Source organism: Lasiosphaeria miniovina (assembly GCF_030549165.1).
Source record: "Lasiosphaeria miniovina strain SMH2392-1A chromosome Unknown B0T26scaffold_7, whole genome shotgun sequence".
NCBI lineage: Eukaryota > Fungi > Ascomycota > Sordariomycetes > Sordariales > Lasiosphaeriaceae > Lasiosphaeria > Lasiosphaeria miniovina.
This window is the reverse complement of record NW_026848226.1, coordinates 576,797-597,881: the sequence shown is the minus strand read 5'-3', so window position 1 is coordinate 597,881 and position 21,085 is coordinate 576,797. Positions and strand designations below refer to the sequence as shown.

General features: G+C 54.0%; 6 protein-coding genes and 1 non-coding gene across 7 annotated transcripts; 4 read left to right on the top strand and 3 right to left on the bottom strand.

Annotated features, from left to right (window-relative positions):
• Positions 1–1,026: 1,026 nt before the first annotated feature.
• Positions 1,027–1,696, top strand: B0T26DRAFT_442426 (uncharacterized protein). Its single transcript, XM_060435050.1, has 2 exons — positions 1,027–1,242; positions 1,303–1,696. The coding sequence occupies exons 1-2, from the start codon at positions 1,152–1,154 to the stop codon at positions 1,581–1,583; spliced, it is 372 nt and encodes a 123-aa protein (XP_060291153.1). The 5' UTR covers positions 1,027–1,151; the 3' UTR covers positions 1,584–1,696.
• A 4,428-nt stretch (positions 1,697–6,124) lies between these two features.
• B0T26DRAFT_655206 (Endonuclease/exonuclease/phosphatase) lies at positions 6,125–7,649 on the bottom strand (the record flags this gene model as incomplete). The annotated part of the gene is made up of 2 exons (XM_060438608.1): positions 6,125–7,264; positions 7,428–7,649. The coding sequence occupies 2 exons, from the start codon at positions 7,647–7,649 to the stop codon at positions 6,125–6,127; spliced, it is 1,362 nt and encodes a 453-aa protein (XP_060291152.1).
• A 4,958-nt stretch (positions 7,650–12,607) lies between these two features.
• Positions 12,608–13,866, top strand: B0T26DRAFT_743513 (putative RTA1 domain protein; the record flags this gene model as incomplete). The annotated part of the gene is made up of 5 exons (XM_060444268.1): positions 12,608–12,626; positions 12,682–12,781; positions 12,837–12,995; positions 13,058–13,773; positions 13,841–13,866. The coding sequence occupies 5 exons, from the start codon at positions 12,608–12,610 to the stop codon at positions 13,864–13,866; spliced, it is 1,020 nt and encodes a 339-aa protein (XP_060291151.1).
• A 234-nt stretch (positions 13,867–14,100) lies between these two features.
• B0T26DRAFT_t238 lies at positions 14,101–14,190 on the top strand. The gene has a single exon. It is a non-coding gene; the product is annotated as a tRNA-Ala (tRNA).
• Positions 14,191–14,525: 335 nt separating this feature from the next.
• On the top strand, positions 14,526–14,866 carry B0T26DRAFT_656235 (DNA binding methylated-DNA--cysteine S-methyltransferase; the record flags this gene model as incomplete). The annotated part of the gene is made up of 2 exons (XM_060438695.1): positions 14,526–14,640; positions 14,727–14,866. 2 exons carry the CDS (start codon positions 14,526–14,528, stop codon positions 14,864–14,866), a joined length of 255 nt encoding a protein of 84 aa, XP_060291150.1.
• A 1,125-nt stretch (positions 14,867–15,991) lies between these two features.
• B0T26DRAFT_755595 (histidine phosphatase superfamily) lies at positions 15,992–16,948 on the bottom strand (the record flags this gene model as incomplete). The annotated part of the gene is made up of 2 exons (XM_060445983.1): positions 15,992–16,826; positions 16,893–16,948. The coding sequence occupies 2 exons, from the start codon at positions 16,946–16,948 to the stop codon at positions 15,992–15,994; spliced, it is 891 nt and encodes a 296-aa protein (XP_060291149.1).
• Positions 16,949–18,209: 1,261 nt separating this feature from the next.
• B0T26DRAFT_655949 (uncharacterized protein) lies at positions 18,210–19,184 on the bottom strand (the record flags this gene model as incomplete). The annotated part of the gene is made up of 2 exons (XM_060438674.1): positions 18,210–18,804; positions 18,871–19,184. Coding segments are annotated over 2 exons (909 nt in total), but the record flags the coding sequence as incomplete, so codon positions are not given.
• Between the last annotated feature and the right edge of the window lie 1,901 nt (positions 19,185–21,085).

Below are 21,085 nucleotides of genomic sequence, written 5' to 3'. Positions count from 1 at the left end.
CAGAGAATCCCGGGGCCTGTCGGCGTCACAGAGTTGAGAACTCGGGACTCGAAGAAGGGGCTCAAAACCTGAGGCAATGCCCCTTGTTTGTGTTTGTGGCACCCTCTTCCAAGGCGACTGCAAGACGGCGACGGAGCCATTGAGTTTCAAGACATTTCTGTCTTTTTCAGGCTATCAGGTCCATGGCCACAACAGCGTGCGAGGCGCCTGCACCCGCGGGTTAAAAAGTTGAGGCGGACGAGACTCTTTAGTTGTCATAGTTGAGGCGTGCAACTCCGAGGGAGCCAGAGCCAGACTCGCCAGAGGCGCAACGGTAGATTTGATGCTTCAGCACCGCTCGCCGACAGACGGCTCCCCACGAAAGCCTTTTGGGGTTGCACAGCTTGCACGGGAGAGCGCAGACGAAGGAGCAGTTCTTGCTTGCTCCAGCTCCAGCGCCTTCCATTGCTTCGCTCACATCCCACAATGCCCCTGACTAGCCGTTATAGGGCAGATTCGTTGATATGGGGATCTGACTCTGATGAGGAAGGTAGCGTACCAAGACGACGCCATCCCGTGTCCACGCCGCACTCATCCGTCCAAGATTCCAACGCTCCTCAACCACCAACCACGACGCGACGTGGCATTCGCTGTAAGAAGCGAATTGCGGTCATTTTCCCTCCGCGCGCTTCCTTTCGTCAGCATCGCACTGAGAATCCCGTATTGATTGTGGCAATGCTTAGGATGGCAACTCGAGTCTGACGTAGTCCAGCCTCAGAGCGGGCAAACTAGCAAAAACGCACTACTATGTACGTAAAACCGCGAGTATTGCACTCGTGGCTACGGGGGCTTAACTTCAGACTCCCCCCAACCCAGATTCAAGACAACTTGCCGCGTAGAAGCAAGGAATACTCAGCCGCAAGTAGCGTGATAAGCCCAAGGAAATCTCACGATCCCCCACCAAAGGCGGAAGCGGGCCGCGCACTGGGAAAGTTTAGGGTTCTGAAAGATCTCGATCCCCCTCTTCGTTTCGCTTTATTTGGTGGGCTCTTGCTGTCCACGTCAGGCCGTGGGCAAGAGCCTGCTGGTGGCCTAGTACCACTCTGGTACATACACCATGGGTCTGGAATCTGGATTGCGCCAGACTCCTGGATGATGCTGAAGATTGGGGAATGCAGGGGCCAATATTGACTAGCCTTGTTGGGCTAGAGACTCTGCAAGGTACCCTCGCAGAGCTTGTCTTCTTTCCTCGTGCTTTGACAGGCAGGCGTTTTTATTTCATAACACCACCCACGTTGTCGAAAGCCCACTAACAAATTCCAGTTTTCCAAGCACGTGCGACGGGATTGTGGCCTTCATCCCGCTTCCATGGCTCCAGGTGGTTGTGGGTGGGATGGCTCATCTATGCAAAGACCAAATCCACCACGCTGCCGTGTTTCTTTTTTCCTGGCCAGATGCTCCCACTCAGAAGAAGTTCGACTGTGTCGGTTTACGCCGATCATAGGAGCAGAGCGGAGGTTGAGATATTTGCCGTACAGTATGGATCCATGATAAATACACAGTTCGCGCAGCTCCCACATCCGTCCTCGACCTTGATGGACTAAAATTGGTAGCGCAAAATAGTGGCTGCCGACTGCAGAAGATATCACATCTTATTCCATACTTTCTCCATTCTAGCCCTCACACCACCACTTCGCTGTCCTCCCACAGTCCCGAATAATCAGATAATCAGCTCCCTCGCAGCAAGCCAGCCTTTATTCTCGTCGTTGTAAAGCTCATCTAAGCAAAAACAGGCCACGTTGGTCGAGTCACTTGCACCAAATCTCGGGATGAACTCTTGCCACTCTGTAATTTTCCTAGTTTCACGCCCCTCATCTGCCCAACTCAATTCACGCCCCCAGCTTGAATGGCTGCCGCAAGCCTGCTGTCGTCGAGGGCAACCGTTGTGGGGGAGCCTTGGGGGCGCACCACTCGCCCTCCACCTGCGGGGGCTTATTACTGATATTGCGAACACCTGCCCCATTACTCTATCGAGCCATGACAGCATCGCCTAACTTGGACGCAACGATGGGACGAATCGAGGCAGCCTCAGTTTTACGCTAAGAATCTCTAGTAATTAGTGTCATTAGCACTGCTCTTGGATATCGATAAGGACGGAAAAGAATTGCCCCTTTGACAGGCAGACTGGTTTTCAGGGTCTTCGCACTAGGACATCGTGGTGTGTACCCCTCTTGACCCCCATTTCAGCTTCTGCAACGCAGCCACACCCCCGTTCGATCCCCCATTGGTTCTCCCAGAATTGTTCTCGAGCCTCCCCGGTTCCTGCAAAGAACAGCAGAGCCACAAGGCGGTCCCGACTTTTGACGTCGACGCTCCAAAGGTTTCACGAATGCCAATGCTCAATCCCAAGCGTTTCATTCAGGGACAGTTTGCCGGCAGCGATCCTGAGTCAAGTTTACCTAGTTAAGGAATAAGAATATTGTCTCTGTGAGGCTTCACAGTAAAAGTTGTCTGGGTTTGCGCATTCGAGGCGGGGAGATAGGGAAAGACCGTATTCGAGTCCACTTCGGGAACCTCTTGGCCCAAGCCCTCGGAGTCCCACGGACGTGGACGACCTGGGGAAACACGATAGGCTACCTTGGATACCGACCAAGTTTCTGTTAGCTGCATATGGGATCATTGTCCCTGCGGATAGGTCGCCAACCGATGTCGTCGTACTCCTGCAGCCCGATTCACACTGCCAAGGACTTGACGGTCAGGGTAGAAAGAAAAAAACGAGCGAAATACGCAATCAGGTACGAATAATATTTGGCGCCTGTTTCGCAAAGGAATCTTTCCCCTGGCGCCTCCCAACTGCGACATCGGCTATTGCAACTCGCAAGCGCGGCTTGCTCGCTCGACAACCCGATAACGATGAACGACACTGTAAGGAGTACCAGGCGACAACTTACTGAGTACGAGTAGCCTCTCGTGGCAGGTGCCGCGGAGAGCACAGAGCATAAGGATTGAGCACGGCCCAGGGCCGGCCGACCGGTCGGTAATCCGAAGCTCGCGCCGCATGCAGTCAACTCTATTCCTGGAAATTGGCTGCCTTCGACGGCTTCCAGAGGAGAACATTTCCTTGACGCGACTAGCACACACCCATACACCGGCGCGCCACCAACCTACACGCTATCGAATTTGGACAGGTTCCTTCGTCGCGTTCTTATTTGGTGGTTCTCATTTTATTTCCCAGCCCGACAGACGTTAGACGTTTGGTTTGGCAGCTGTCTTTGTCGCAATAACGGTTTATGGTGGGTTGCTTCCATACGACAGTGCACGTGTCCCAACGAGCCGTCTTTGAACGACACGTCGAGTGATTGGCGCGCCGCCGGCGCGAATGGCGACGCGAAAAATGGGGAAGATTTTGCGGCAGAAAAAAAAAGAAATCTGACATCAGGGTGCCCAGCGTGAACAACCGGCAGGGTGATTTTACTATTTTGGTGGGCTGGAGACGAAAAGCACGGCACCCATGGAGAGAACCCCGCCACCTTCAACACGCCGTGTTCAGGGCGCGGTCCGCGCGATCCCGACTCCCGCCACGACCCCCTCGCCGTCGTGAGCGGTGTGGCCTGTGGGAAAACCTTCTTTTTCCTTTTGGCGGCGGATCGTCGCCGACGCGATCGCTTACGGGTTAAAGACGCTAATAAGCGCTAGACGAGCCTCTGGGCTTGACTCCACCCGCTCCTCGGGCCAGGAAATTGGTTAGACTCGAGGCCAAAGGATTCTTGCCTGGTCTCTCCTGCCCAGGACAGTCTAGTCCAAGGGAACGGGGTTTGGGCGTGTTTACTTTTGTTCTCCGCAATAAGCACTGTAATTCGTAGGAATCACAGGAGTTTAATCGGAGCACAAGTCCCCGGGCCCGGGCTTATCTGCTTCAAGGTGCCCGAGAGAGACCCCAGTCGCGACCTCAGGCTGTGGGGATCTGGAATTGGCTCTTCCAATGGAGAAAAAGACGCAAAAATAGCAAACCAAAGGCTTCTGCATTCGGCGTCTCGTGAGGTTTTCTCATTTTTACCGGGCTTCGTGCCTTCCTAATGTGTCAAGATGCCGCGGGTGCTGAGTCGATTGCCGACGGGTTTTCCAAGACAAATATCTGCAGCCACGGCATATGGCACGACAAATAACAGCCTTTCCCGTCTTCTCGTGGTCATAGCACGACGGAAGTCAATATCACGGTCCATTTCCCTCTTAGGCTGGAAACGAGGCCGCCACTGCCGCCAGCCAAATCTAGAAGCGGCAGAGATCTTCAGGGCGGGACAGGAGCTAGGAAAGAATACAAACTGCGCTGAGTTCTGCCCACATTCATTCACATCGAGGCTGCACTTGCACTTGGCAACCTCCACACGACTTCAGCCTTCCGACCCCCACTGAGAGTTAATTCTTTTCGGGTGGTGCCGCGTTGCCGAGTGATATACACTTTACACTGCAGCAAACACGCCTTTTCTTTCCTGCGCGAGCCGTTCGGATCAATTCCTCCAGGGTCGGGTAAGGAGGGGAAGGAAACGCTTGAGGCAGGCAAGTAAGGAAGACTGTCGCGGGGTGTCTTGTAAGTTGTGCCACCACATGGCTGAACACGTGTGTAGCGCCGACTGTTGCTTCCCGCAACCGCTCCCGCAAAAGAAGGGCGAGCGTTCCGAGTGGCTTCAGCCAGGTTGAAGAAAACCCGTCCTTCCGACCACTCGGTGGATGCTCTGCGAATGACCCGAGCGGAACAATACGTTCTTCAGCTCGATTGACTTTCGCCTCGGCCAACAGTGCACCTGATGGCTGGGTCAAGTGCAAGGCCGGCTCAAACCTACGAATCCCAATGCGCGGATAGAGATGATCGAAACTCGGAAGCCGGGCGGCCAGGCCAGACGGGGCCCGTTGCTTATTCTGCTAATCAGCGCAGTCCTCCAACGAGAAGCTGTTGTTATTCGGAGATGTGACCATTGACGGTCCACTGGCTAGGAGCGCTGCCCAGACCCGTCCACAGAGGGTTGCGCCTGCCATTGAGGGAAAGCACATTCGGCCCTTTACCGCACCATTCAGTCATCTTCTTTCTTTTTTTTTTCTTTCCTTCTTCTAGTCTGATGGTCTCCGCAGGCAAGTAAGCCTTTGTTTCCGTTTTTGAAGTGAAGTAAGCCGTGACACAGTCAGCGTCAAGAGCCGAATGGTAGACTGTGTTGAATCTGCCGAGGTTTCGGTGGCTGCGGCTCTTGGGGGATCGACAGCTAACATTGGGGTCTCGATTGCTCTGGTGACGAGCATCGGGCCATATTCCCTCAAGATTTCAACACGGCACAAGTCAAACCTAACATAACATGCCGTTATGTTGTCATTGTTTACAGCAGCTCCGTTTGCCGTGGACCTGTGCAGATTGCTTCCCAGGAAGTATCCCTCCTTCGACAAGAGATCGGCGAGGCTACACTTACATAGTACGCAGTAGTAAACTTTGCTCTAAAACGCGTCACTGACCAACGGAGTAGCTTCTAGGAACCCGACAAAATCCAGCCAGGCGACCCCACAACGCCCCTGCCGCATTGCATGGGCCAGGCCCCCTGATCGACACCGCCGTCGCTGAACCGGGATGGCCTGCCGTGGTCACAAACTTTTGTCATCTCTAGCCCATGTCAAACATCGCGAGAGGGCCGATCACTGCTGTCATCAGCATAGCGGAGGGACGAAGTAGCCTCGACAAATCTGCCTTTCATTCACCGGCTCCGCCTTTTGCGTGGGCTGGGCTCCTTTACCCCTAAAATCTCGGTTTCTGCTTTTTCCAAGATGCTTATAACCAGGTATGTATTCAGCGTTCACGAGGGGCCAACCTCTTCCCGTCGCCCGAGCCAGCGTCGACCCCACATGCCGTCGTCAACGGGCACCGAAGATATTTGCGGATAGACCGCCGGCCGGTCAAGTATATACACCCGCGGTGCCGCGACGGTTGAGACAACGCCAGATCGGCAACGCTACCGTTGCCAAGCAGCGAAGGCTCTCTCGTGATCCTTCACCCGAGTTACTCCGTTCACCGCAACGCCGCCTTGGTTGGAGCCGAGTGGCCCGCTCCAAGGGACTTTCAGTTTCCGCCCTTTTGCCACCCCCCCCCCCTCATCACATTCCTTCGTCACTTTGGCGCGTAAACAAATGCTAGCTGGTCCAACTCGTCACCGGCCTGTCCGAGGAACCCTACAATATGCCAACCGCTCGGCGCCGAGAAGGTCGCGCAGTCCTGCGTCGCCGTTCCGGCAGCCAGGGTCCGGCCGGAGGTTGTGCTCGCCTGGATGTAGAAGTTCCGGGTCTGGCCGCTCCGCTGCCCCTGACACAGCCTCGCCTCGACCCAGTACTCGGAAGCTCCCAGCGTGATGGATGTCGCCGAGCCGCCGGTGCCACCATGCGTCAACCTCGTGCCGTCTGTTAAAGTCAGGCTGACACTATCGAGACGAGCCCCGCCACGGAAGCTCAACACTGAAGGTTTGGGTTTCTTCACGTTTGCCAGTGCCGACACATCACTGAACCAGGTGCCATGCGGACCGCCCCAAAACGCGCTCTGCCGTAGAGACGGGCCAGAGGACCACGTAATGTTTACACTGACGGGGTTGTGGTCTGACAGCACGTTCCCGTCGGCCTGCAGGAACAGCGAGCTGACATATTGGAATGTCTCAGCCTTCAACGTTACCAGCGGGCTGGAGCGGTAAAAGACCTTGTCGACTGTCTCACACAAGTAGTTAGAGCTCGGGTTAGCACACAGGCTTTCTTCACTAGGAACGACCCCGCCGCGCTGGAGCTCAACCCAGGCGTCCCGCATGCCAAAGCTCGTGCCGCTGGTGCTCGCGACCAGGGACCGGATCGCCGTGTCGGCCGCACGGCTGTACCGACTGTTCGTGTCGCCGTAGATCAGCACTGCATTGCCTTGGCTAGACGCGGCAATATAGCTGGCCACTTGGTTGATGTTGGCTTGGCGAGCGACGTTGTCGCCACTCTCGGTTCCCGCGTCGGCGTGGAGGTTATAAAAATCCACATATACCGCCGTGGTATTGTCGGCGGCGCCGGCCGAGATGGCTGCGCGCATGAACGTGAAGCCCTTTGGCGTGAGGCAGTCGCTAGAGGACGCATCGGAGCACGTCGCCCACTTGACACGCTCAAATTGTACCCAGTCCAGCTTGGACAGTGTGTTCAGACCAGACCCGAACGGTACGCCGCCTGACGTGGCGGTCCTGAACGGGTGGTTGTCCGTCCGATATATGGCTGCATGGTAGTTGAAGTCCTGCTCAAGGGGGCGGACGCCACACAAGTCAGCGAGGTTCGTGCCACGGACGAAAATGCCCCGTTTCATGCTGCGCCGGAGCTGTGGGTGGCCGTTCCAGAAGGATCTCGTCTTTCTCTGCATTTCGGTCCCACAGCGCCACCGCATGGGCAAGCGACATTACCTCCTGGACATGGATGACGTCGTAGTCATATTCTGCAAACTTGGATCCGATTGTCTCTGCGTTTGTGGTCTTGTCTCCCGGGACGTCATTGGAGTTGAGGATCGCTGGGAGGCCTGCCACATTCATGGAGAGAATGCTAAGCTTCCCAGCTGTTGCGGCGAGTGCTACATCAACCAGCAATGCAGTCGAAAGCGCGGCCTCGAGGCTACGGAGGAGCTTCATTCTGATGATTGGCAGCCGATTTTCGCCTCACAAACACCACGACCTTGGCCATCACAATACTGCGGCGCGCTCTCCTTAACATGTTCTCAGTGGCATCTCTAGGACGCGTATGCTACGACGTTGGACATCCATTCGGTCGAGTTGCCAGATTAACGGATAAATGTATGTACACATCGCGCCGGGTTTTGGTTGCCGCATGTGACGAATGCCCGGCGCCGAGATACGGGGTCCGGCGCGATGTTACAAAGCACAATCTCGGTAGCGCAAGGGAGCATCGCGACGGCCGTCGTCCCCATACTACCACATACCTAATTGACTGCTTCCAAGTCAAGCTAGAACATATGCTAATCCAGATACCGACGGACCTCGAGATCAGCTGTTTGCCCCGGGTGCCCACTTGGACCGGCACACCTCCGACCTCCGATTGCCAGGTCTGCCCGGTGTGCCAGTTGAAATGGCAATACTCGTTAAGATGTCCATTATGTTCCCCACCTCCTCCCGAGACATGACGCCCCTCGGGTTTGCAATCCAAGACATGTGGGAATAGCTTGACGCAAACGCCACAAATCGCAAACTTGCCCGTCGTCATAACTCACCTCTATCACATGTCGCTCTCGGGCTTTGCTGTTTGCACTAGATCCCTAGGCGGACTTCGAGCCAACGGCACTTTTCGGGAGTCAAGAGACATACAGGATTCTGTGTCCAGGATTCAGACTTTGACCCGCCGTGAAAGTATTTTTCGGGCTTCCCAAGTATACATCTCCACTGGAAGGAAGGCGAGATGCCTTGTTTCAGCTACGCCGATTGGGTTGCTGTGCAGAGACTTTCACGGCCGTGGAGGGCCATTAGCTATTGATCTTATTGCTCTTTGCTACTCGCGTCTTGTATCTCCTTTAATCACGACGTTTTCGTGAGGTGCATCCAGCAACTCCTCTCGGCATAGTGCCCAGTATTCTGTGCATCCCTGACTCTCTTTACACAACATCTCCCCCAAGCACGTCGCAGACCCAATTAATCTGGATAACTGCATACACGGCCCCACAGATAGGCGCGAAAGCTGCATCGCTGTGGTCGAAACCAAACGTCGGCGTGATAGGAAGAACATCAGACTAACTCCGTCTCAGCCTCCAAACCCCCTGGCCGCTCCCTACAGGGCTTCGTGGTACGCACCCAGCCGGGTGAGCCATAATCCGGGTGCCAGTTGCGATGGGTGCGAAGTTGGCATTAATGCGTTAAGGCCCAGAATAGCTTCTTCGTCACCAGGTCGCAGAGTCGGCAACTGGGAGATCACACACTGATCCGAGCATCCTCCGTTTGGACACCGCCTGGGAGACTGCCCTCCCGATTGTTCACTAGCTGCCTACCTCAGACCTAGCCTTAGACCTAGACCTAGGCCTGAGCTTACCACGTCTCTCGCTAATGTGGACGACATGCAAGAGGCCGATCGCTCGATATAGACGAGAAGCGATCGTGTTCGAAACATTCGGTCTTCGGATGATCACGAAAAAGTTTCACCACCCTCGACCTAGTAGACCAAGCTGCTTGCCCTGGATCCCAGGTCCACAATCCAAAGCCATATTTCGGTCATCAGGCAAACACAAGCCCAGCAAACACGCAGACGCCACTGTGATAGCGCAGACATGCATTGCTCAGAATTGCTTCTTCCACGACTCAGATATCCTTGTTGCCAGAAGTTGCTGATGCGAGTGAGGGGTAACGAGAGAGAGTTGATTACCGAGTGCTGCCCTCGCGAGTGAGAGAGGGGTTGGGCGTCTGGTGATATATTCTCGTGATATATACGTTGCTGCTGCTTCTGCTGCCGCATACGGCCTCGAGCCACGACGCAATGCATTCGCTCACACATTCGCACCGCATCGCACCGCAGCCGCACCGGCGCGTTGAAAGTCGCGCAAACACACCCCAGCGCATTTGCCTTGACCCCTGATGCTAGTGCTAGCGCCCACGGTGGGCGTTCTGCTCGCTTGTCCCCCAGATCACGTTCATGCAGTTAACGACGAGAGTTCGCAGCTGTCTGGCTGACTATTTCCGCGAAACTAGCGTCGTCTAGTGGTGTCCTGGGCGGCCAGAAATAAGTAAAAATAAAACCCCGTTGGGCTACTGCAAGGACACGAGACAAGATAAAATCTTGGGACGAGCGTGGAGAGACAGACAGAGAAATGGCGCGGCCACCGGCGTTTTCGGAGACATGTTTGTCTCGGCTCATGCCAACGCTCAACCCAGCCAGACCCGAGCGGGCGTCACCCTTCGAAACGCCACCACGGCGGTGGTGCAACACTCATTACTCTCCCAACAAGACACAAAATGCCTCCCCGGAGCCCGGGCGGCAGCGACTCGGCCACAGTCAAAAAATAAAAGGCTCGAGAGACATCCGGCTTTTTAGAGCGGATGCAAGATGCGTAATTATGTGTCTGCCTCGCTCTCGACTTCCGATTTCTCCGACTTGCGCCGTAAATGCCTACTCCCCCAACAACTCCCTTCGTCTGAAATTTGGCAGGCGCTTGTTTCACAAGACGAAAATAATCAAGCAAGGAAAGAAAAAAAGAAAAAAAGAAGAAGCCATAGTCAAGCCCCCTCATCCCTACTCATCCCCCCTCTCTCTCACACCCCCCCTCCTCCTCCTCCCCCTCCCCTCCGTCCGTGCGCCCGGTGTCTCGGCTTGTTGAGCTCGGGCCTCAGCCCATGCGCAAGCAAGCAACCACCGTCTCTCTCTCAGTCCCCCGCAGGTGGGTGGTAATGGGAGGGACGGGACCGGGCCCCGTTTTGTGCCTGCCGGTCAATCCCATCCTCTCTCGTCTCTTGGTCTTCCTTCGTCGTTAGTGGGTTTCCTTAAGGTGGGGTGGTTCTCTCGCCGTACTACGCATTCTCAATACCTTTTTTTCTTCTTTCTCATCACACACACCCACCCCCTCTCTCCTCTATCGACCCCCCCGTTCCCAGCTGTCAATGCGGGGAATACTTCCGGAACCCCACCTCTTCTCTTCCGCCGGCCTTTCCCTCCCCCCACGTCAGAAGGAACGGGTTCCCAGTTTTTTGCTTACACGGCGAGAGATCGCCATCTGCGGAGACTGCTGTTATGGCAAGCAGTTGCGGTGATATATGCCTATAGTACACACCATCTTGAGGTGTGTCTGTGTGGGTAGGTGGTGGCGCGGGTTGCCAGGCTGGCTATCCGGTTGGCTTTCTTGTCTGGACCGTGTAGGTGCATATCACATGGATACAATGTAAGTAGGTGTCTGGAGCACAAGCGAGTCCGTGTCAATGCGCATTCCTCCCTCCTTGGTCTCTGCTGCTGCTGCCGCTGCTGCTGGTCCTCCCGCTGCTTTCTCTAGAGTCCAAGACGGGACGACTGACTGCTCTCTGGGTGAAGTACTGGTCTGCATGTCCTCCGTGGCTTCTGGAATTTGTGATGCGTGAATGTGTGCCCGCCCCCTACTCTGGTGTTCTACAACTACGTCGTCGTGCCATGTGGCTAGGGTTGTACAATCGAGGCGAATGAGCATTACATGAGAATCTCTTGAACGAATACGGGGGAGCTTGATACTTATTCATGTCAATTGCTGTGACCTTGAAGTGTAAAAGCCTAATACGTGAATATACGCTTTTTATCTTATTGGTAGTTAGGTGAGTTGCCGGCCAAGGATTTCGACCTCTTTACAATGCGTACTACGCAATAGGGTAGATAGCTTGCTCACTCTTTGCGGAACGGCATCCCTGCTATTTAACATTTAGGACTCAAGAACTGTCTTAGAGATGATGTGTGGATTTTCAGCCTCCTTCAGGGTAGAACCAACTGAACATGGCTTTGTCCACAAGAACTAGAGAGCTTGATAGCTAAGATAGAAACACTAGTAACTGCTGTATAGTGCATGTTGAATGACATTTCAATTAGCTCGAGTGCTTGATTCACCGTGATGAAGTTGACGCGAACCCGTCAAGACGGAGCTAGAAAGGTATTTCTGATATTTAAACTCATCAGTTGAATCCTCACGGAATGTTCGTTCTGGGTTATCACTTCAATTCTATCTACACTTGGTTTATTACTTTGTTCTTTGCTTACATTTCTTCAAAATGAAGTTTAATAATTGATCTTCAACATGCATACCACCGTCTTCTTGATCACCTCTGAATTGTGTCAAGACAAATATCCCTCTGTAAAGAGTGCTATATAATTTCCTATAATTAGATTCTTCTCAATACGTGTTCGTTCGCCTTAAAAATTTCTGCTGTCTGTAGCGACGAAAAGCGATGCCCAACTGCACCAAAGAAACCGAAAGACTGCGTTTAGCGATGCCATGTAATTATTTCAATGCTTTTCCAGAACTTAATTAACCATATTCTTGGGACAGTATCTGACTCTATTTTCCTTTCGCCGAATGCCCCGAGTTGCGTCCCCACCTAGTCAAATAGAAGAGGCCAAGGCGGCGTTCACACGTCCGAGGAAGCTTGGAAATGGGGACGCGTCATGGAAAGCGAGTCGCCATGCATACCTACAGCCCTACAAAGCGACTAGATTTCCTGGCTGGGCCTCTTCCTCCCATTCCCAACAAGTCAGACTGCCCGATTTGTTGACCTCCCCCTCCCCTAAGAAGAGCCGAGATGGGAAGTTGTAATGCGAGGTGGGCTGGCGAATCAGACCGCAGCGCAGCCGCATGGGGCGGAGCTGGGCCGCGCCAGATCACCGTGTCGCTTCACCCTGGCTTAGATAACACGCGTGTTCGGCTTCTTCCGCTCCGTGTTAAGAGAGTAGGCAAAAGAGGTAGCATTTCCCAGCGACGACGATGTGGTTTTCCATTTACTTCCTGTTTACTTTCTCTTGTTTTGTACTTTTCATTCACCTGTATTCTGTCCTTCCTTTCTTGGTAATCTCGCTCTTTTGTTTATTTTCGTTTATTTTTGCTAAACTCTTCCTGTACAACCCCAGACTTACAGAACTAACGATGGAGGATGGAGAGCCCAGTAAGACCTCGAGTCCCTCCTCTCATGCCCTATCGTTATTGACACGATGCCCTAGTCTTGGGAAGCCTCTTTATATATGCTCCGAACAAGGTAGCGCCTGTCATCTTCGCTGCTGCCTTTGCTGCCTCGGCGGCTGGCCATATCCGGCAATGCTAGTGAGTGCCCCTCTTCTGTGCCATGCTGCTTTTCATCCCTCTGACGTTTAGAAAGCCGTTACAAATGCTTCAGAATGATTGGACTGCATCCCGTCTGTGCAGTGGTGTTTTCTGTCGGCTATATGTTGCGGGAGTACGGCGCCTTCAACTACATGTACAGCACCCGGAACCTGCTCGTCTTCATCTTCAGCCAGGTCTTTATATTCGTATGCCCGTGAGTGAAACTTGCAGTTGGAAACTTCCCTGGGCAGATGACTGATTGGGTGTTGCAAACAGCCCGCTCCTCGAACTTGCCAACTACCACGTCCTCGGCCGGATATTCCACTACATGCCCTACTTTGCGCCCCTCCCCGCCGGCAGGGTTCTCTCGACCTTCGGCGGCCTGATGATGATAGTAGAGGTCTTGAACTCTCTCGGTGTGTCGTTCTCGGCCAACCCGTCGGCGTCGCAGAGCCGACAGGACATGGGACAGAACTTGACGATCGTCGCGCTCGCAATCCAGCTCGCCGTCATCGTCACCTTCGTCGTCCTCGCAGCGCTCTTCCACCGGCGGTGCGCCAAGGCCGGGCTGCATAGCCGGGCGGTGTCGACTCCGCTGGCTACCCTGTATGCGAGCATGGCGCTGATCCTGGTCCGCTGCATCTACCGGCTGGTCGAGCACCTGGGCAACACGACGGTGCGGCTCAAGGACATCCAGGCGCTCCGGAGCCTGAGCCCGATCCTGCGCTACGAGTGGTTCTTCTGGGTCTTCGAGGCGACGCTCATGCTCGTCAACTCGGTCATCTGGAACGTCTGGAACCCGGGCCGCTATCTGCCCAGCGACCACCACATCTACCTAGCGCGGGACGGTAGGACGGAGATTCAGGGGGATAAGGGGCGCGACGAGCGGCCCATGCTGGCCAAGGCCGGGTCAATTTTGACGTTTGGAATCTTCTTCCGCGACAAGAAAGGAAGCCCCCCGTTTCAGGAACTGAACGACCTCCCAGTTGCAGGTCGACAAACTGATCGAAATCTTGTGAGATAACCAAATGAGATAGACCGGACTGGGGAAGGTGTTAGATTGCCATGTCATAGAGTTTATGTGAAGAAAAGGTTGAGTCTTCATTGTGTAATAATTAATTGACATTCAGAGATATTTTAGAGTAGAGTGTAAGATAAAAGATGCCTGCAAACAGCATACTACCTGAGTATTTCTCGTATGAAATGGATTATTTTGAATGAAAGGAAGAAATAATCACTGCTCAAATTTCCGTGTCGTGTAGCTGTGATAACGCGAGAAGCTAGCTTAACCCTCCAATAAATCAACTCGAACTGAGCTCGGGTACATGGTCTAGTGGTATGATTTTCGCTTCGCATTGACGTAGATGCGCTACTGTGAAAGGTCCCCGGTTCGATCCCGGGTGTATCCATTCCTTTTGCCAATTTTCAGCAAGTAGGGTATTTCTTTTGGGCTCTTCTCAAGACGTATCGTATAAGTAATCAAGACGTATCGCATGAGTAAATAAAACCCATTGTGGTTTATCCCTCTCTTTTTTCTTCTTTTGAGTCGAATACCCCGAGAGTTGTGGTACTGAGGTTATGGCCGCTCACCAGGCGCTATTGCGGCGATCTGCGCCCTTTGTTCAGCATGCTGCCCCCTAGAGCCTGACGTCTCCTCAAATGTATCTTCTCTTAGTATAGCAAACAACAACTCGCACACTTAGCAAGCCCACTGTAATTACAAGCAACAACCCGACGCAGTCCGATGGCGCGATCCGACGAGGCGGCCGCGTTTTTCCACGCCGTGTACAGCGCCGTGCAGGAGATTCCGCACGGCAAGGTCACTAGCTACGGCCACATAGCGAAGCTGGTCGGCACCCGTGAGTGGCAAACCCCCATCGGTCTACGTCTTTAAAAAGAAACAAGAAACAGTCGCGTTATTGACAAGAACAAACACACCAAACAGCACAGCGTCCCCGACAGGTCGGCGTGTGCCTCAAACACCTCCCCTCGGACACCGCCGCGCGCTTCAACCACGCCAACGTGCCGTGGCAGCGCGTCATCAACGCCAAGGGCGTCATTTCTCCACGGTGCGTCTTAGCATGATTGGCATCCATTATTTCCTCAAAAAGTTTTTTTTCCATTAATCGCTTCTATCTTACCCATGCTCAAAATACGTCAAAATACGTCTAGCATGTCATGTCAAGTTCACTTGCCCATAGCTCATTGGCCTTACCTGACTGTCCCTACCTACTACCCCCACGCCCCTATCACAACAAACGACCCCCCAAAAATGCAAAGAAACAAAGTCCTCAAACTAAATATTGGCTGTTCATACCCTGCCGTGTTCACTAGATCCCAGCCCTCGGGGACGCTCAACCAGGCGGCGGCGCTCGAGGCCGAGGGCGTGGTGGTGACGGCGGGGGCGCTGGGCGAGCTGTCGGTGGACCTTGGCGAATTTGGATGGTTTCCGCGGCAGCTGCCGTCCGAGGAGGCGGCGGGCTTGGTGCCTCAGGATAGCGACGATGATGAGGATGATGATGAGGATGATGAATAGGTCTTTGTTATAAGCAGGCAGTGGCGACGATGACTTCTTGCTGGTGCTGTCGGGAAGCATTTACGCTATACTATCGGCCTGGGCAAGCCTCAATGCGTTGAAAGAAGTAGAGATCTTGACCTAGATGGCTACATCAACAGGATACGTCTTTCACTGCGGCTATTCGGTGTGGCGACGACGAAGCGTCATAGTAGTGGCACGATCATCGTTGCTTGTCACTGTATCTCTAAAAGTCGCGGCCGGCTACAGCCATGCCATATTCGCTATGGATATAGATATCACTGTCACATCCTGCTATGCCTAACGCCTCAGTTCTTCGAGGGAACGGACCCTACAGGAGCATCTACTAAGACACGAGAAATATTCACCTAAAAAGCACCCGGGCTAGCCCGACAGCATCCACCAGGAAGAACCTGGGCAAACTCGGCGATTTCAGTTAGCTCCAAGACCACCCAAGCAAACTTTGACTCGAAGGGTGGAAATGACGTCTCAGATAGCGGTTGAACAATTGCATCCACATGAGGTATTTCGGTACAGGTCTGTGAACTTGTGTCTCTCATCATATGACGGTGCTGGAATTCAGGCATGCGCTGAAGATGGGGGGATCGACATACCCTGCTGAAATTGTGCAAATGCAGCGTGGGTAGCTGGCTCTCCAGCCCAACAAGACCACTTCACTCCCCAAGCTTTCGCTTTTTAGGACTCGGACGAACAAACGAATCGAGCGTCTTCTGGTTTTTGTCAAACTGGGCACTGCCAATACCTCCCCGGGTCTTTTTCAAGCCATCGAGGTGGTCCAAGGAGTTTAGCCGCAGCACATTTAGCTTGATCCTTCGCTTCGGCCGGGTCGTGCTGATGGTGGACACGGCATCTTCGAACTTGCTATCCACCCCCGTCGGAACAACAGTCGGGTCCTGTGGAGCCAACCCGACAGTAGCCTCCATGTAGCCGGTGTTGCCCCAGGCGGACAGGTATTCCGTCCCAGGCCCCTCTAACTGCGCGAGCTCTGCGGGCGCGAACCTCGACAGAAGCGACCGCAAGAGGAAATTCAGAATCAGCCCGTGAGCGACAACCATCACCGAGACCTCGGTCGGTGACTCCAGCAGATTCCGGTCGCACAGCACCGGGGCCAAATGGGTGCGCACGAAGCGGTCCGAACGCGCAGCCATCTCCTGGTGCGTCTCAGCGTCTGTACGGGGCGTGCCGTAGGGTTTCCCCTCGGCCGATCGGAAGTCACGCTCGCGGAGGTCGGGCAGCTTCACGAGGCGGACGGCCCGCTCTTGGTCCGGGATTCCATAGCTATATCCACCGCCGGCCCCGCTGCCGCTACTCCGGTTGGGTGTCTGGGCGTCGATGATGGCTTGCGCCGTGATCGCGGCCCGTTGCAGGTCCGAAGAGAAGATGCGGACGACAGGGCCGACGGAGGCCGACCGCGCGGCGAGGTGGGCACCTAGGCGCTGGGCCTGGAGGACCCCATGGGCCGTCAGCTGCGAGTCGCAAACACCGGCACTGGGAAAGACGGTTAGTAGGCAAGGGCCGAGAGGGGAGAGACCTCGTCGCTGGGAACGAACGCACTAGAGGCCGGCCACGTTGTGCACGGTTTCGCCGTGTCGAATGAAGAAGAGACGCATTATCGCCGCATGCTTAGGGTATCAAGTAGTATGCATCATACTACGGCGGGCAGTCAAGAACCACGACCAAGATGCCTGCCAAGGAAGATAAGAATTGTGGAGGATGGACGGATGCTGAAGGAGGGGGTGCTAAAGTCGAGTTTTGGGGTTAGTTTTGTGGAGACGATTTGGTTGCGTTGTGGGGCTCTGCCAGCAGCCGAAAGGCCCAAGTCTCACCCCCCCCCCCCACCCCCCCCCCCTCCCACCCCGTACGCAGCACATGTACGATGCCAAAGACAAAAGGGAAAAAAAGAAAACATGAGAAAAGACGAAAGAGTTTCCCAGCTGAGCCAGAAATAATTAGATTTGCTGTATGCACTTCGAACCGGGTTCAAGTCGCCAGGAAGAACAGACAGAGAGCTAAACGGGTTTACAAGACGTTCCACGTATACCTGTCTCTTAGAGCCCCAAGATTGACTTACATGAAGGAGATCGATCGTAGCACAATCCCGGAAGATGCAAATATGAATGTCACAGCAACAATATATCATGATACACGGATTAGACCGTTCCTATTATTTAGTTATTATGTACGATATTTCTTATGTAAACCGTCAACCTAGCGAAACCGTTCCTCAAAAGCTCCCAAAACAATCCATTGTGATATACGATGCATGCAGCACATTTAAGCCCAGGACCTGACCATCGTGTCGGTGTCAGTCCGTGAAATCCATCTCTATCCCACAACCCGATACAAAAGTCCAGCGTTCAGTTTCCAAGGTTTAATGGGTGGTACCGACAAGTCCTCCTGTGTTGAGTGTTGTCCTCCCTCACTATCACCTGATGGTCGGCGAGACACTCCCAGCAAAATTGGAAATTACACCTTGTGCCTACATCGTCGCAAAACGTTAGCAATTCTGGAGGAACACGAGTAATCGTGGCCAAAAGTGACTGAAAGGGTCTTCGAACATTTGAACTTGGAGTGCATAATCTGCAGCGTAGAAGCAGTCAAGCCCAGCGGCCGCCGCAGCGAATGTTGTGGTCTAGGTCCCAGTCTTTATTGCAGCCCCAGCAGAACTCATATCTGCACCGGGTGCCTGAGAAACGCCAAACCAGTCAACGGACCGTTTTGAAGGCGGCATTCCAGTTCTGTTGCAGTGTGCTTTTGGTGCAGCTGGGGATTGGGGTGTTAAGAAAAGGGGTTGCTACTTACATGTCATGTGCGCACTACAGAAAATCAGTCAGCAGTGTATTGAGATGCGAGGCAATGAAAGGGGGATGCTCACCAACCGCGATTTTTCTCGATCGGCGACCCACAGCCAGGACACGGCTTCGTCGTCTTCTTGACGATTTTATTGCTCGCGTCTTCCTCGGCCTTGCGCTTCGCGGCGGCCTCTCGAGCTTGCCGAGCCTTCCTCTCTCTCTCTTCCCGCGCTTTCCGCTCCTTGGACTCTCTTGCCTGTCTCTGCCGCTCTTCCCGGGCTCTCTCTTTCTCTTCTCGGGCTCTCTCCCGCTCCCGCTTCGCCGTTTCTCGCACTATTTGCTCTTCTTGAGCCATTAAACTCTGAGCAAAAGCGCGGTCCCGGTCTTCTTGAATTCGACGAGCTTCTGCCTCCATCTCAGCCGTCTCGTTTTCGATATCGAACCGGCTGCGGAAGTTTAAAGGGTCGGCCTGGAGAGAGTCGTATTCCTCGCAAGTCAAATTCTCGTGCCACGCAACTTTATGGTGGAAGCATGATCGGACGTTACAGTGCATGCAAACAACAATTGGTTGGTCAAGCCCACCATCATGTACTTGACCATGTCCACAGCCAGAAGGACACCAGACAAAATTATCTGCCTCGGAGACGGCAGACCGGAAAGACAGGGTTTGATACCTAGAGTCCAGAGTTAGACTGAATATTTTTGTTATTAGGGAACTGCATAACACTTGGCAATCTTACCGCTCTTTTGTTGCGGGATCTGCAAACTTCTGAACATCTTCATACTGAAGACGTTCCCGACACTCCGGGCACCCAATCTCGTTCCAGAGACGGTTGTTCAGGTCCGATCTGATTGATATTGCGATACACTCAAGGCATGTTGATGGCGCGTGTTTGCATGCCTTGGTGACCGTGGATGCCGGAAATTCAGATGCTGCCTTCGAATCGGTGCAGACTATGCACTCTCGAGTCCGGCTCACAACCTCGGCTGTTGTGTGCTGATTCGTGAGCACAGCCGGGGCGCTGCCTTCCGCCGCCTGGTATCGTTGCCCGAATCTTGCAATCGAGACTTAGAAACAAGGATCATACGGCCATGGAGCCTAGGGGGACAAATACTTACCTAACCTCTGGGAAGAAGAATCCGGGAAGAGCAGCCGGTGTAATGCTGTGTGGCTCAGGACCCAGGGATTGCGGGGGTGTTCTCCGCGAGACAGCAGGCGCCCCATCCTCGTAGCCAGCCCAGATTGAGGACGATACCGGGGGATATCTTCGGGGGCTAGAAGATGGCCCTCTCGGAAACTCGATGCCGAACTCGCCGAACTCAGCAATGATGTCCGGGATGTCGAGCGATACTGATCCCCGCCCGCTGCCAGAATATGGCCTGCTCGAAAACTCGTCGTCGAAGTCTTCCAGAAGGCCGGGAACCACTCGGTATGAGCCATTTGCCGAAGAGCTCACCGCGGGGGGTGTCGCGTTTCGACCCCGAGATTCCCACTGTGTCTGTTGAGATTGATGAATCGCTTCCCCGGTGCGCCAATCGGAATCGTCCAGGATCGTTGGGCTAACTGGCCCGTAATGTCCCCTTGGGGTCGTGAAAGAGGAGGGCATCCTAGCCCGATCGGAATATTCCCCCCATTGAGGTCGGTGAGTAACTTCCCCGGTGCGCCAGTCGTAGTCTTCGAGGATTTCGGGGTTGGTTGGCCTGTAGGTTGGCCTCGGAGTCGCGGACGAGGAGGGCATCGCAGCCCGGCTCGTACTGTATTGCGACTGCTGGGGTCGGCGAGTGGTTCTCCCGGTGCGCCAGTCGTACTCCTCCTGAATTTCAGGGCTGACTTGCCCGTAGATTGAACGCAAAGGCATCTGCGAGGAAAACATGGTGGTCGAGTGTCTAGTAAGGGCGGGGATATGTAGTCGCAAAGGAGTTCTTCTGCTCCAAACTCAATACAACCCTGGATGATTGTTAGCGCCATACATCCATGGATGGATAAAAGAGCCTTGACAGATACTCTGACGAATGAAAAAGTATGTGTAGGAAGGAGATGGGCCTCGGGATTCTGTATTGGGGTTCCAGTTCGGGGCGTGGTGTAAAGCAATTAGGTCTTTCGCATCTTGGAAAGTCCCACACTAACTCTGGTTCACCTCGGGGATTGGATTGTATCAAACGGTGATGTGTCGAATTGCGATGGGCCACATGGGTAGACTGTGACTGGAACTCACCTGCTGGTGTTGAGATTGGGCACTGAAGTAAGGCTTCAGGTAAGTATCCCACTTGGAGGTATTACTCGTAAATGAAGCAACAATATTCGCGAAGATAAGGCGGGTTCTTCTCGGTGGTGATAAGACTCTGCGATGTGTCTGTGAAGGTTCCGGGAAAGAAGATGCAGAACTCTGACACGAATTAGAAGAGCCACTATGCGCCTCCAGTAAGGTTACCGGGTGTGCCGAACAATGGTAAAATTGCTTGAACAACAGGGAGGGGTCTGGACAATAGGGAAGAACCTGAACAGCGGGGAGGACCAGAGCAGCGGTGGCGAACAATTGTAAGGCAACACAGAGTGAAATATGCCACGAGACAGCCATGGGTTACCGAGAGAATAGACGATTGGGGAGTGAATGACCGACAGACACCGCCGGTTCACCTGGCTCAGCAACCCAAGTGGCTGGCCCACCAAAAGCCTTTCACCGTGCATTCGGCATCCTAAGTCTACTAAGACAGGGACAGTCAAATCGCATAGGCGCTTTCTCAGACACCACCCGTCCGGCATATAGAGGCGTGGCGTCGTGAGTTCCGTCTGGTTGACATTCCCGAGGCGGCGTCCACGGGTACAGTGGAGCTTTGCACCACACCTAGTCTTCCGCGAGCACAGGGCGCAAAGACCTTCTTGGTTTTCATCTTGGGTTCCTTCCTGCCCGCCCGACGCGGCAACCTCTCGTTCACTCATTCGAGTACGTGGCG